This window comes from Solenopsis invicta, chromosome 10 (genome assembly GCF_016802725.1).
Source record: "Solenopsis invicta isolate M01_SB chromosome 10, UNIL_Sinv_3.0, whole genome shotgun sequence".
NCBI classification, from domain to species: Eukaryota; Metazoa; Arthropoda; class Insecta; order Hymenoptera; family Formicidae; genus Solenopsis; species Solenopsis invicta.
In genome coordinates, this window is record NC_052673.1 from 17,382,921 (window position 1) to 17,396,728 (window position 13,808).

Consider the following 13,808-nt stretch of genomic DNA (forward strand, 5'->3'; position numbering starts at 1 on the left):
AGAATACCGCGTTCCCTTCCTGCTTTTTTTTTCTTTGTGCCTCGTTAACGTCCCTTTATCTTCCGAATTTTCTCTTCTCCAGTCGTACGAGAGCACTCCTCGGTTTGGCAAGGAAGAAAGATTTGAAGAAAGCGTCAAAGGTAAGGAGATGCTCCGATAATAAGGCGATATAAATTAGATTATACAATCTTGTTGATAACACGGTTTAACAAAAAATGACTTTTCGAGCACAAGAACGAAATGTCTCTCCCGTAGTATTTTAGTCGCCGAATATGAATCCGTTTATCAAATTGTTTTATCACGTCACAATTTTAAACAATTTATTAAAGTTAAAGTTGTAAACTTTATTTAAGTAAAAAAATCACTATTTTAGTATATTTTGATATAATTATAAAATATGATATGTGACGTATTAAAGAAGTTTTATTACAATCAAAATTAAGTATGTTGTCATGATTCTTAGCCCTTTAAAAATATTTGTTGTATTGGTTAAATGTAAAAGATATGATGTAAAAGATATTTATGATTAATATTGAGTCAATCTCATTAAAGTTACGACTTATGTAGGTCGTTAAGAATTTATCAAATATTTTTCAATTACGTTTCAAACTTAAAATTCTTCTTCGCTGAATAATTATTCTGATATCAAAATTAATAAATTCAATTTAAATTGCACGTAAAACTATAACGTGAATTATTCAAAAAATTCGAATATTTTTCAATTTTGACATCAACCATATTCTTGTCATTTTGAATTTATCAATTTTAATATCAGATTAGTATTTATCAACCTGAAAAATTCTTAAAAGTTTGATTTAAATAAAAAAATATTTTATATTCTATAAGATATTTTTGTAATTATAAAAAAATAGGTACGTGTATTCGTGATTAATTTAAAATAGACTTTGAATTAATCAAAATTACGTATTTTTTAATAAATACATAACAAAGTTCTTTTGAGGGAGAAAAGTAATAATAAACTTAATTTTGATTATAATAATACGTGTTTTTATGTAACATATTAAAATGCATTAAAATAATTATATTCATTAAATTTGCAATTTAAATTTCTCAAAGTTATGACGTGTTAGTAATTTGGTAAATGGAATCATATTGAACACTCGAAAAATTACGAAAAACAATTCTTTTATATTTTTTTATTACATACACACAGTAGTTAAATTAAAAAGATATAAATATAGTATTCACGAATAAACTTTCCAAGTTCTAAAAATTCACGTATATTTATATATTTTACTGTTCTCTCGTTTCATTAGAATGTTTTAGACATTCCTGTTTTATTCGAAACTTTGAAGCATTTTATTCTTTACATAAATAAAACAATATCTATCGTCGCCATCTTTCGCTCTGCTACAAGGAGTATCACGAGAAATCCATCACTTTAGGATCGCGAGGGGGCGTCTTACCCCACGAAACGGCGCACGGACGTCCGTTAGGGATGTTGTACGAGGGTTGTTTGCCGATGTTAAGAGGTATGGGTGAGCGGGGTGAAGAAATGTCGCGTCAGACGTCGCCAGGAGGGTTTCGATTGGGCCGTTCAGTGGCAAAAGACAGATCGTCCGGGATCGCCTTACCGCCTGTTCGATTCTATTAAATCGACCTACTCTATCTCTCCGCACGCCCTTCGGCGTCCTCTACCACACGTATAAGAAATGAAAGAGAGAGAGAGAGAGAGAGAGAGAGAGAGAGAGAGAGAAGGACAGAGCTTACCGTGGAAATCCATCGGTGACCCCAACGAAACTCATTCCTATCTCGTTTCAACTTCACCCGGAACTCTCGTCTCTTTTCGTTAAGATCAATTTATGGCTTCCTCTCACGACCGTGTCACCGCTGGCGAAATCGGAAAGTAAAGCCGCAAGGCTCGATTTTTGCGCTCTTGCGTTTCGCTCTAATTTAATCGCTATTTCCATCCCACGTTAAGCAATTTCGTAGCGATGATTGATAACGGCCTTATTCTCTGAATCATCTCTCGTTTACGGGATAAAGAAAATAAAGGTGCGACTAAAGAAATGTTTGAGAATGCAAGTAACCGTGCATTAACGACACTACAAGTAAATGATGATTTATAATAAAGGTGCGATCGGTGATCGGCGCGAGACTAAATTCACGCGTAACGAGCCTCGCGTCTCTGTTCTCAGACGTGCGATTACGCATTCGGGATTCCATAAAACGTTCGATTATTCAATGTCGCCGGTAACACGAACGCTTGTGGAAAATTCATCGATTCGATTAAATCGCTGGAAGTAGAATGGCTGGTTTCGCTGTCAGGATGGACAGCCAGTAAGTACTAACGCGCGGGCGCGCGCGCACACACACACACACACACACAAATTCGCGTGAAATGATCGACCTTGCGAAATGAATGCTGCTAGTTGGAATAATATGCCAACCTCATGGATGATGCATACCCGCTGAGTGACAGCTGTCACGCTTGCGGCGTACTCGGACTTAGCGTTCTCCGGCGTTCGCCAAGATATCGCGGACGGAAAAATCGCCGGCTGAGGAACAATGACGCCGACAGCTGCGAAACTAGGCGAATCCGAAAGGCAGTCGCGCGCGCTCGCTCGTGAAATTTTCAGTCGGAAACGCGACAGGTGACGTATCCACGTAACGACCTACAAATTGAATATTACAGCGCGGAAAAGCGGCGTTTACATGCGGGAAATGAGAGCGAGCGGAAGCACCGAGAACAGAAATATCAGAGAAGACGACCGGAGATATCAGAGACAGATATATTCTTCGAGAGATTTATCCTCACGCATATTAAGAATAAAGCTATTTATTACCGACGTTTTACGATTTTCTAAGCTGAGTATGTGTTTTCACAGTTAGTCTACCTGCTTTTGTGTATCATACAGATACGATCAAAGTTTCATAAATTTTTGAAAAACACAAATATCATGTACCGCTTGAAAGAAAAATTGATATCATTTTTAGTTTATAATTACAATTTGCGTGCTTTACTGGCGATCTTAAAAACTTCTGTTTCAATCCGGTGCTTGGATTCTACGGGGGTATTATTTACAAAGCATCTTTTTATTGTTAGTCGCCTACGTGACATTCAAATGTTTATCAGTGTTTAGCGCAAAACTTGAAATTGACTTTTCTTTCACGTGATTCACGTAATATTTATCTACTTGAGAAAATTGATAATTTCTGTTTATAATTATTTTTCGACAATTCGTGACCTTATTGAATAATCCATAATAGAAAATAAAGGAATATATCATAATTTTATATTTTATGAAAAAATATATGAAAAATAATATTATTGGCAAAAACTTTAGGCATGCTGAAACTTTTAAACGGTAGATTGTAGATATTCCTTAAGAAAATACGTTAAGTAATGTGGTAGTCTAAAATCTGAAGTGTTCCAGAATTCATCAAAAAATTAATGTGTTCTTAAAATTTCGAGATTGTTAACTCTGTCAACAATCCTAAATCTCGGATGGAGCAACGTACGCTCTGTCAATTCGTCCCAAATACCGAATTCATTTATACTGACGAGAAACGGCGCTCGCGACTCTAATTTAGCGGCGGTAAAATCCACGTTGTGGATTTCTCGTCGCTCGGTAAATTGCTCGCCAAGTGCGACCTACGGGAATGCCGTGTCGGCATTAAGACGAGAAAAATAGAAGGTCGGTCGGCAGACAAGTGCGGCGTACGCGACCGTTGATTAACGAACGGCGGAAAGGAGGGCTGTTAGTTAGCGCGAGCATAGAGTTGGCGTGAAAAAGGAGATAACGGAGCCCCAAACGGATTATCACCGTCATAATTCCGCAGTAGAATTAACTGCGATCTTACTCTTCATTCAATGCGTTGGTCGTCGTACGTCGTAATCTTGCAGTATTGAAATTTTTGTTTGCGACATTTCAAGTTTATTTCTTATTAAAATCTACGTGTTTACGATCAATATCCAATTGTCATTTTTTTTTCTTTGCATCACTTGTACATCTTTGATTTACCTGTGTTTGACGTTCAATTATTTCGTATTGATCTTCTCGCGGTTGTACGCTTAGAGTTCATTGAACCTGCATTATTCCCGAAGAGAACCGCGTAGAAACGTTGCATACGAGTGAATAAGTTGACAAATAAAGTAGGAAGTAGTCGACGGAATAGGCGAACGCCTCTTCACTCATTAACTTGCACACTTGGGTAAATAGTGTACGGATAACTATTATTACACTTGTCTATTTCCTTCTTTGAATTTTCGCCCGATCGACCAATAGACATTACACGTCTATACATCGCGAATAAAGCTTTAGTTATACTGAACGAAGAGTTCGCTTTTAACAACGAGGGAAAGCGGAATAGCGTCGGAGACGAGGGTACAATCTAGCTTGCAAGCTCGTCTGCATACGTTATGCCTCGGCTGCACGAATTACACGTAAGGAAACAGCTCGCGTGTCCTGCGACGTAGGTGTAGACTGTCATTGTCCATTCCGTAGTCGGCCAAAATAACCGGTCTTCCTTCTACGAGCGTACAATTTCGGTGACGCGTCCTTTCGCGCGCTCTAGAGGAAAAAGTGTTGGCGTAGTCGCGGGGAAACACGAAAGGGAGAAGGATACGAGTGGAGAGAAGAGGGAGAGCATCGAGCGAGCCGAAAGTAATAATTACGACGTTAGGACCCGGGCGCGCTCTCGATCCTGGCGTGCCCGTTATGTCATTATCCCATTTATTATAACGATCAGGAGCCACCGCGGCGGCTCAACCGGATTCCACGCCCGTTTCTCGCTCGACGGACGCAAATTGCCCGGCACCGCAGCGCAAGTCTTCGTGCACCCGGCCGCCGCGGATGATACACGATGATGTCTTGATACGGAATGCACGATCGTTAATCGCCGTTTAATCCGAGAGCCGCTCCTCTCGGGGCTTTCGCGAAACGCACGAACGGACACAACGTGCGTGCGTGCGTGCGTGCGTGCGTGCGTCACGTCGTCGCGGCGCGGCGCGGCGCGGTCGCCTCGGTTTCTCGGGAATCATAAAATTTTAAGAGATAGGTCACGCTGGAATCACAGCCCGCCGCCGTGAAGCTGCAAATGAGCGCGCGCTCGTTAATTCGGCGTGTCTTAAGTAAACGTTGAAGCGGTGCAAACGAGCGGTGTGCGACGTCGAAAGTATAGGGTGTCGAGAGAGAGAGAGGGACACGGTATATATTTTCGATATACATTCTTCGATCACGCTAAGATTTAACTCAGTTATTACGGGTGTCCGTTGTTAACGGCACGTTCATTAAGGATTCAGGAATTCGCGCGCCGACATGCCTTCCCTAGCTGCGAAAATCAATTCGAGATATATTACGCGAACGGGTGAGAAAAAGATAAGAACGAGAAAGAGAGAAGAGTAACCATCACTGGACGAAGAAACGCAAAAGTTTTCTTTCGCCCGCTTCCAAGTCCGACAAACGATAATGCTCGAGGCGAGGGTCTCTTTTCTTCTCGTATCGACTAGAATTCATAGTAGAATTCGCGCTCTATTGTTGCCGGAGGGCGAACCCCCAGGGAAATTTGCGGAGTGCGTGCGAAACGCAGCCGCGGGCAAATGATTTAGTAATACCTGCGTGCGAAGCGAGCTGGTTTTTTTTTTGCACGAAGTGGAAAAACGGGCGTGACGCGTAACGCAGGTTAGTTTAACGCTATTCGATAAGATGAAAATTGAAAATTATGTAAAAGAATGCAGCGCGAGAAAATTGTTCTTTCGATACTGCGATTAAACGAGAATAGGAAGATAGCCAGAAGGCAGGGAGGGGGCAGAAGACATATTGCAATACGATATTCTTCCAGCACCGAGATTTAATTTGAGAAAACAATGTGTAGGGAGGGAGAGAGGAGAAAAAGTGTCTCAACGAATTGATATTTGTTATTTATCGCTCGTGCTGCGATATTTTCTAGCGCATTCGCCGACCGAACGCTGGGGCGAAAGCTTATCGCTATGTAAATAAGAAGAGCGATAAAATTGAAGGCGAAGGATGCAAAACTGTTGGCAGTAAAAGCACGGGCTCGCCGCGAGTCATATTAATGAACTTGAAAAAGCCGGGGCACAAAGTGCGTGTGTGGGTAGAACGTAAAGGATACACTTCGCCGATAATTAGGTAAATACGAGTGGTGCCGAGAACAAAGCGACACGGATTCCCGACGTGCGCGGCGAAAGGATACCGGTGCTATCGGAACACGCGGAGAATATTAAACGCCAATTTATGCGTCGTAAATAATGACAAAATGCGTACCTACAAAACCGGAACGATCTCTTCAGACCGCGATAACTTACGCAAATTGCAAAAGTCGCGACGATCGTAATCGTCAACGGTGTGCGAGCGCGGATATAAACACAGTATCGCTGACAGTGATTTTGCGACTGTATAAAGGTTCCTGCACACTAGACGTAATATCATCCCTTTCGAACGACCCTTGCTCTCATATTTTTCACTCGATAAGGATTTTACGCTAAAACAAATATAAAATAACGCACGAGTTCCGTGATATATTAATCCTTTGAGTGATTTCTGATGCATCTCGATGGTGAGTTTTTCCAAGAAAAATAATGATAGCGAAGTCAGAAAAAATGTGAAAACATTTTAGTTGGAAAACTAAAATATTTAGTCCGTTACGTTCAACCAAACATTGGGGTTAATTCAACAGTTTGGTTGCACAAAAGAAAGGTATAGTTTAATCATGACGACCATTAAAATTTTTTAATCAAGAATTAAACTCAGTATTTAGTTAAACTAAATATTTTTAGCCTTCTTCGGAGGCAGCTAGATCTTAGTGCTTATATTTATTCGTATGATTTTATATACTTCTCCGAATTCAACCGATCAATTTTATATACTTCTCCGAATTCAAAATCACACGAATAAATATAAGCACTAAGATCTAGCTGCGTCCGAAGAAGGCTTTCTTACTTTCATTGTGTTGTTACACTATCGGTCCAATAACATATTTGTAATTAAAATATTTTTAGTTTTCCAACAATTTTTTTCAGGGGATAATTATAAATTTCTTTTTTCTTGTTGTAATACAACTAAAACTAGAAATATAATATGAAACGGTAGAAATAAAAGTACAACGTGCATATCATTTCGGGGCAAGAATTACACGAAGGTAAATATACGGTCGTACCACTTTACCACTCAAAGGGTTAAAGAATCATCGGCGAGGTAAGCATGAACTCGCACGCGCGTTCCACATCGGCACCACAATCGTACGCTTTTCCGCTTGGGCGTGCGGACGAGTCGCCGATGCAAATCGCGCGCGCAATCTCGTCGCGATTTTCGTGACTAATCCCCATGAAAACGGGTCGCGGCATCCAGCGCGCGGCCGGGCTTTAATGTCCGCGACACGACACGTATCGTCGAATCGGCTGTTCCTCGCGCGGCGGACAGCAAAATGGCCCCCGCGACTCACCGTCGAGAGTCGAAACTCACACGCACGCACGCACGCACGCACGCACGCATGGCACGACGCCCCCCGGGACACGCGAGCCGTCCGTAATGAACGAGCATGCGTGTGCGTGCACGCGACGACGCGACGCACGCAATGAGCCAACGCGACGCGACGCGCGCGATCGAGATCGATCCTAGCGTACACCCGATACGATTCGTGCGTCTTCTCTAGGCAAGAGCGTGCGCGGTCTGCGGATAACCGCGCGTTCTATTTGTCGTACGCCGCGCGAATACACGTGTAAGCCGTGTATATTATTGAGAATCGCGACTGCCATGCTACCAAACGCGTTCGTGCGCGACTATCCTTGTTCCACTGACAAACAATCGAAATTGCACGTCGCGCGGTGCGAAGATCGCGCTAAATATTATCATAGAACGCGGTCTCCGTCCTTACGCGGAACGTGCAAATGCCGCGGGAGAAAAAAATCACGGAGAGGCAGAGCGCGCGGGCGCGAGACAGGCAGAATGGGGAAACGCTATCTCTCGGATAAGCCGCGTCCCATATCGGTCTATCGCTGAATGTCAACTAACGAATACTACTACAGGCACGTATCCATTACTAAACAAATCACGAGCGCCGTTCGACCGTGCTTCTGTAAGCTCCGCCGCTGGGCGCTGGATAATTAAAGCTGCGAGGCACATTTGATCGAGTTTCGGTCGCTCTCCGTCCGACAGACCGATTGTTCCCCATTTTAATTTTTTCGGAAAATTGAAAAAGGAATTCTCCCCCGCGCTTTCTCGATGTTTTTATTTTTTTGCGTGCCGCGCCCGCGCACACGCGGATATGAATGCACCGCTTCCGCTGTGTGTGCCCGTTGCACGCGCGTGCACGGCCGGGCGAAAATTGGAAATTGATTTCGAACGGAATTCCGAGCGATATGTCGAGCACGTATCGAGCGATACCGAAATTTCGCGCCTATGAAATAGTTTCTCGGCTGTACCTTCGACGGACGCGATTCATCAGAATGTCATTCGCCGGATGTGGGTCACGGTGGACGGGAGTATTTAGATGCGGAAGATAAATGAAATAAAAGATGGTTGCGAACCGTTATTTCGCTGACGTTTGAATCGAGCAAAAGATTCATTTTATAGATGAGAGCTTAATTATAATATTCATTATATTCCTGGCAAAAATTATGTAAATACGGAACACGTCGATGGAAAGTGCCCACTTTTTCAATATGCCATTCGTTAAAGATATTCGATAAGATTTGGAAACGCGAGTGTTTCTTGTACACGAACGCTTCGTAAACTCGCATGCAAACGGCAACGACAGCTTTGAGGAAAAATGACGAACAAGTTTGAGAACAACGTCAGAGCAATGAAATCGTTAGAGTGTGCGATGGAGTAAGGGCGACGTATCCGAGTAGCAGCTAAAAGCATTTGGCCGAGAAGTTGCAACCGAAGCGAAATAAAGCGTCTAAGAGAGGCGATATCCCGCGACGTGGAGGAAGGTCGCTCGCGATTCCAGTATTTCCAGTATTTCGGGTGTCCCGCGGTGAGACGGCTCGCTCGCCGAATCGAACTACTTCATTAGCGGGCAGCCGTAATGACGATAACGCGCCTCGACCGCGAAGAAAGAGACGATCGCCGACAATTAATAAAGAGCGGCGGTATCCGTGAACCTGCCACCGGATTGCGCTCGGGGCTAGTCGAAAGAACGAAAATATGTACATTTCGAACAACGTGGTTCAAAAGCGCCAGCAACACAGCGCCCCGTGGTACCAAATATATTGTCGCCAACGTAAAAATCTCGCTTTTATACAAGCAAAGGTTATTTTATTAACTCTACTCGTCTGTTTGAGTTTACTGTACAATCGTATTGTTTGGATCAATAGGATAAAAAAGCTCTAATAAATAAAAAATAAATTTTTATACAAGAGAAATCTTGCATTAATAAAGTCGCCAAAATGCTAGAGAAAAAGTTTTTAAATAAAATATTAGTAAGAAAATAAAATGCATTTTTAGTCAAATAGACCCGAGCGGAACAACAGAGTTAAATAAATATGTGTACAACGCAAAATAAATATTGACTCTTTCTTTTTATCATGCGGCGGAATCTTTTATGCCTTCTTACAATTCTTGTAAAATCTTGTGCATTTCGCCTTTATGTTTTCAAGGCACACGCCGATTCAAGAGCTAATTATGTTTCTATGGTTTTTTTTTTACACCCGCATCACCGCGCACTTTAATCGATTATTAATGGAATACGGAACGTTTCATGGAACCACACATATATTTCAGCTTCTATTTAAAAAACAAATCCGCCCCTACGGCTTTCATCCTGTCAAATATTCCCACGCCTAATGCTTACTAGCGCCTGAAGAAGCGCATGCGGTGTCGCTTTAAAACGGGAGTAACGAGGTCCTTTCAACCGCTGTCGTCGCCAGGATGCCTCCGACCGTTTTGGTAACGCACCGTCAGTTTCCTGTTTGCGGTCCTCGACAGCCTTTCACCGATATTTACTCGCGGCCTAGACCCTCCCTTCGGATTGCTCTCGAAGACATCTCGGAAGAACCAAGACTCGGCGGCAGTGTCTCGTTTTTGTTTGCCACGCCAGGATTTCCCGACAAAAGGCCCGGTGCATAGTCATCCCTCCCTCTCCTTCCCTTTAACACTAGGATTAGAGTCAAAAGGATTCCAAGTTGTTCGTGCTAATTTTTCGCTTCTCCTCACTGCTTTTCCCTCAAGATTTCTTCAGCCGCTTTCCTTAAGAATAAAGTTAAATCTCTACGAAAATTTAGGTCAAACTCAAAGTCAAGCTTCATCGATGATTGTTAATCAAACACTTCTACTTTCTATTGTCTTAATAGATTCGTGTAGGAAAAAGAAGTAGCAACGAATTTTGGATCCCGAAACGCGACATATGTTTTAACCGTAGAATTTTGGAGCGATTTTAATTATTATTATATATAAAAGTTAATAATTGAATTTATATATAGATGTTTTATAAAATTAAACAAAAAGAGATATATTACTTAATTGTATTGAATTGGAAAGCTATAATTTTTGTTTTATATGTTCAACTTGCACCCGTGTGTCTTCTTCACAATATGAGAGAGAATAAAATTGTGATTATTTGATTATTTGACTTGCCCATCAAAGGACTGCCCTGAAACTAGGAATCTTTTTATTGTACACCAATGTAGCACATCAAACAGTTAAGGTATTTGATTATAAAACGCAAATGGTTTTCCCAGTAAATCTCTCTTGTTTTCTCTAATAAACCTTCCAAATATCGAACATACATGGGATAAGAATCCACGATCCACTAGCTAGTGGGTCGATCAACAGTCAAGTCAATCGTTCACGAAGCCACACGTCACCCACGTTTATTTTTTCCAAATTTCATAATATTCGAAAAAAAAACCAAGTCACGCATCTTTGACTGTGCCGATGAGCAACTACTACACTCACTTTTCTTAACAAGTTTGTGTTTCACCATATCTGTATTCATACAGATTGCTTTTATAGTCATGCTTTTGAAATATAGCGTGAAAAAACACATAATCCTTCAAAAGACTTCTCCGAACCAAATCTTTCGTAAATCTGGAAAGGGTTGAACCAGGTGAAAAGGGCTGTCGTCTATTAGCCGCGGCAAGAAAGGGGTTTGGGAGATATTTTCGAGAGGCATTTTCTGGGCTCGTGCACAAACTCGATCCTGTCTCTCTACCTCAGTAGAGAGAAAAAAAGAGATAGAGAGAGAGAGAGAGAGAGAGCCCTTAAGGGCGGAAGACGCACTGCCCCGTCATACGATGTAGGTGAACCATGCATAATGTCGTGGCCACATTACCTTTCGACGACAATCTGCCCGTTGCCCTCTCCTTCTCGCTCCTCTTTCCTCTCTCTCTCTCTCTCTCTCTCTATTTCTTCCTGTATTCATTTCACTCTCTTATAAGTACTCATTCGCTTTTCTCTCTTCGCCTGGCGCGTAGACGTGTTTATGCGAGTATTTACGTGAAAGAGAAAGAGAGACGTTGAAAGAAAAAGGAAGTTAGAAGGAAGGAACAGAGAAGAAGAGAGAGAAGGAAAGAGAAGAGAGAGGAGAAAGAGAGGAAGCAGAAGAGTAGTCTTAACAAAGGTCGATCTGCCACGCACTGCACGACAGCCATTGACATCGGGTGGGCTCTAGGTAAGGAGGACTAGATTTCACGAGCCAGCGATGCAAGATCCTTCAAAGGGCGCCGACGGGCTGCCGCAAAAAGGATTCGCAAAAAAGGACGAGGTAGGGAAAGAGAGACAGAACCACCATGGAACCACCGCAGAAAGGGGACAGGCTTCTTCTTTAGTTAATGCTGGCTTCCGCGCACCCCGCGTCGAAAAGAAAGGAAAGACGTGAGCGAAGGGGGATCAAGGGGACAAGCGGCCGAGGCTAATAGAGAGGAAGAAGACGAATAAGAGAAGCGCGAAGCGAGCGAGAAGCACGAGGGAAAGAGCGAAACTACTTGACGGCGAAATCCATCGCGATAACTTAATCCTAGGATTACGCTGCGGTTAGGTATCCGCGCGGAAATCCGATCGCGCGCGCCTGACGGAGTCTGTCAGGGCCGACTGTGAAGGAACGCGACTGCTCTGTTTCCGGTTTCCCCGATTGATTTTCGCGAATCTGCCTCTTCGCTGGTGCGATTATATGCGATTAACGCGCGCGGGGGCGGGGAGAGATTATTATTGGGATGCAAAGACCGGCGTGCGTATCTTAAAATTGGATTGTTAACCGGACACACACGAGCGAAAGTGTCGGTTGTCTTCATTAATTTTTTCCTACATCAATGCTTCGTCAATAAAAGATATGCCACATTTTAATAGTTACTTTTCCTCAGATCTTAGAACTCTATCGGCAAAACGAAATAGAGATCCGTCGATTCAATAATATTTGTATTCCACTGATCGTCATCGTTGCAAAAAATTTATCGTTGAAAGTGCTGCATGCATATACATCGATCATGGCCGTTTCGCAATTTTGAATCGGCCTGTCACGCACGTTTCAGGCAGGTTCAAGTTAGCGATTAATTGCAAACTAAAGGAGCAAGCTTAGAGTAACTAGTAAGTAAGTAATTGTTTGGTTGGCGTTACGTACAGTACTTACAAAGCCGTGCTTGTCGCTGATGTTGTTGGTGAGCTTGAGTTTGTGGAAGCTTACGACTTTCTGCATCCACTGTTCGCCGCTGCTGGGCGAGTCCGGATGTATGTACATCCTCTTCGGCATTTCCGGATCCGCCTTACCCGCTACCATCCATCTACTGCTCGCAACACGCGTAAGAATATATTAGAAAGTTACCGGGTGCAGTTTGCCACGTGTAACATGCCTCGACAATGATGAAGACACGGAGGAACGCTCTTCATCGTTATCTGAGAAAACAAATCGCTCGGATCGAAATGCAGACCACAAGAAAATGTCCAATGAAGTAGACGGTAATTTATTTCAACATCAATTTCTATCTCGTCATTGATTTGGCTCTTGTATATCTCAAACGAAACGACCTACGGCGAAAATATTTAATAGTTTACATCTTACACGCCATCTAGACTCTACCGTAATTTGGAACGAGAACCGTGCTAATCCTGCTTCCGATAATCGCGCAGATTCCAACAACTTCCTCGCAGAACAGTGGTAATTCGCCTACGAATCTCTCGAGGCAGACGACGAAACCGATGATCTAGAAGGAAGCGAAAGAAGATTCGAGGAGAGAGATGCCCGATGTTTCTCGTTGGCTCGAGTAGCTCCGACCCGCCGCGAGCATCAACCAGACGCGATTGTTGTCTTTTAAGGGAGGCGTGTCCACCGTTCGTGCTCTTTCCCGTCGTCGCAGGTGGGTCAAACTCGAGCGCGAAGGACCGGAGGAAGAACTCGTTCGACGAGTTTCAAAGTGGCTGCGGTCGCCGACGTGATGTAATCGTTCATTGTGGTCTGCGTTTCGATCGTCCGAACATCGGTATCCGAGATGCCTCGCGAGAGTTTTCTCGAGGTGGAGAGCGCTAATCGAGTCCCTCTGTCGGAACAAGTCGGGATCCGATGTCTGTTGCGAAAAAGTTCCCGGTGCCGCGCCGCGGCCGTCGAGAAGTGCGCGAAAGTACGTGAAAGAAATACACGGTTGTTCACTTTTGCAGCTAAGCAAATATTTGCGCTGGGCCAAATTCGAGAGAAACTTTAAACGAAAACGAGCAAACACACGCGAAAGTCATTTTTAAATCACGAGCCGCGATATACCGAAACATTTAATAATTATCAATGCGCGCGACTGTTTAACGGAATTTCAAGAGAGAGAATTGTGATATTTATTTGCGGAATATATACGCACGCGAAATTTTTTTCAGAAATACAGAGGTACGAAATTCACGAAGCAT

At 43.0% G+C, this 13,808-nt stretch overlaps 1 protein-coding gene across 8 annotated transcripts in view; it reads right to left on the reverse strand.

The window, feature by feature from the left end:
• LOC105197768 (optomotor-blind protein) overlaps nucleotides 1–13,808 on the reverse strand; it is a 90,883-nt gene that overhangs the window by 42,095 nt on the left and 34,980 nt on the right. For 5 of the 8 annotated variants that reach the window (XM_026131596.2, XM_026131593.2, XM_026131592.2 and 2 more), the window contains one exon: nucleotides 12,541–12,703. In XM_026131596.2, coding sequence (XP_025987381.1) covers nucleotides 12,541–12,703 — 163 coding nt within the window. The remainder of the gene's footprint in view (nucleotides 1–12,540; nucleotides 12,704–13,808) is intronic. The other 3 variants (XM_026131599.2, XM_026131594.2, XM_026131598.2) reach the window with 1 other exon arrangement.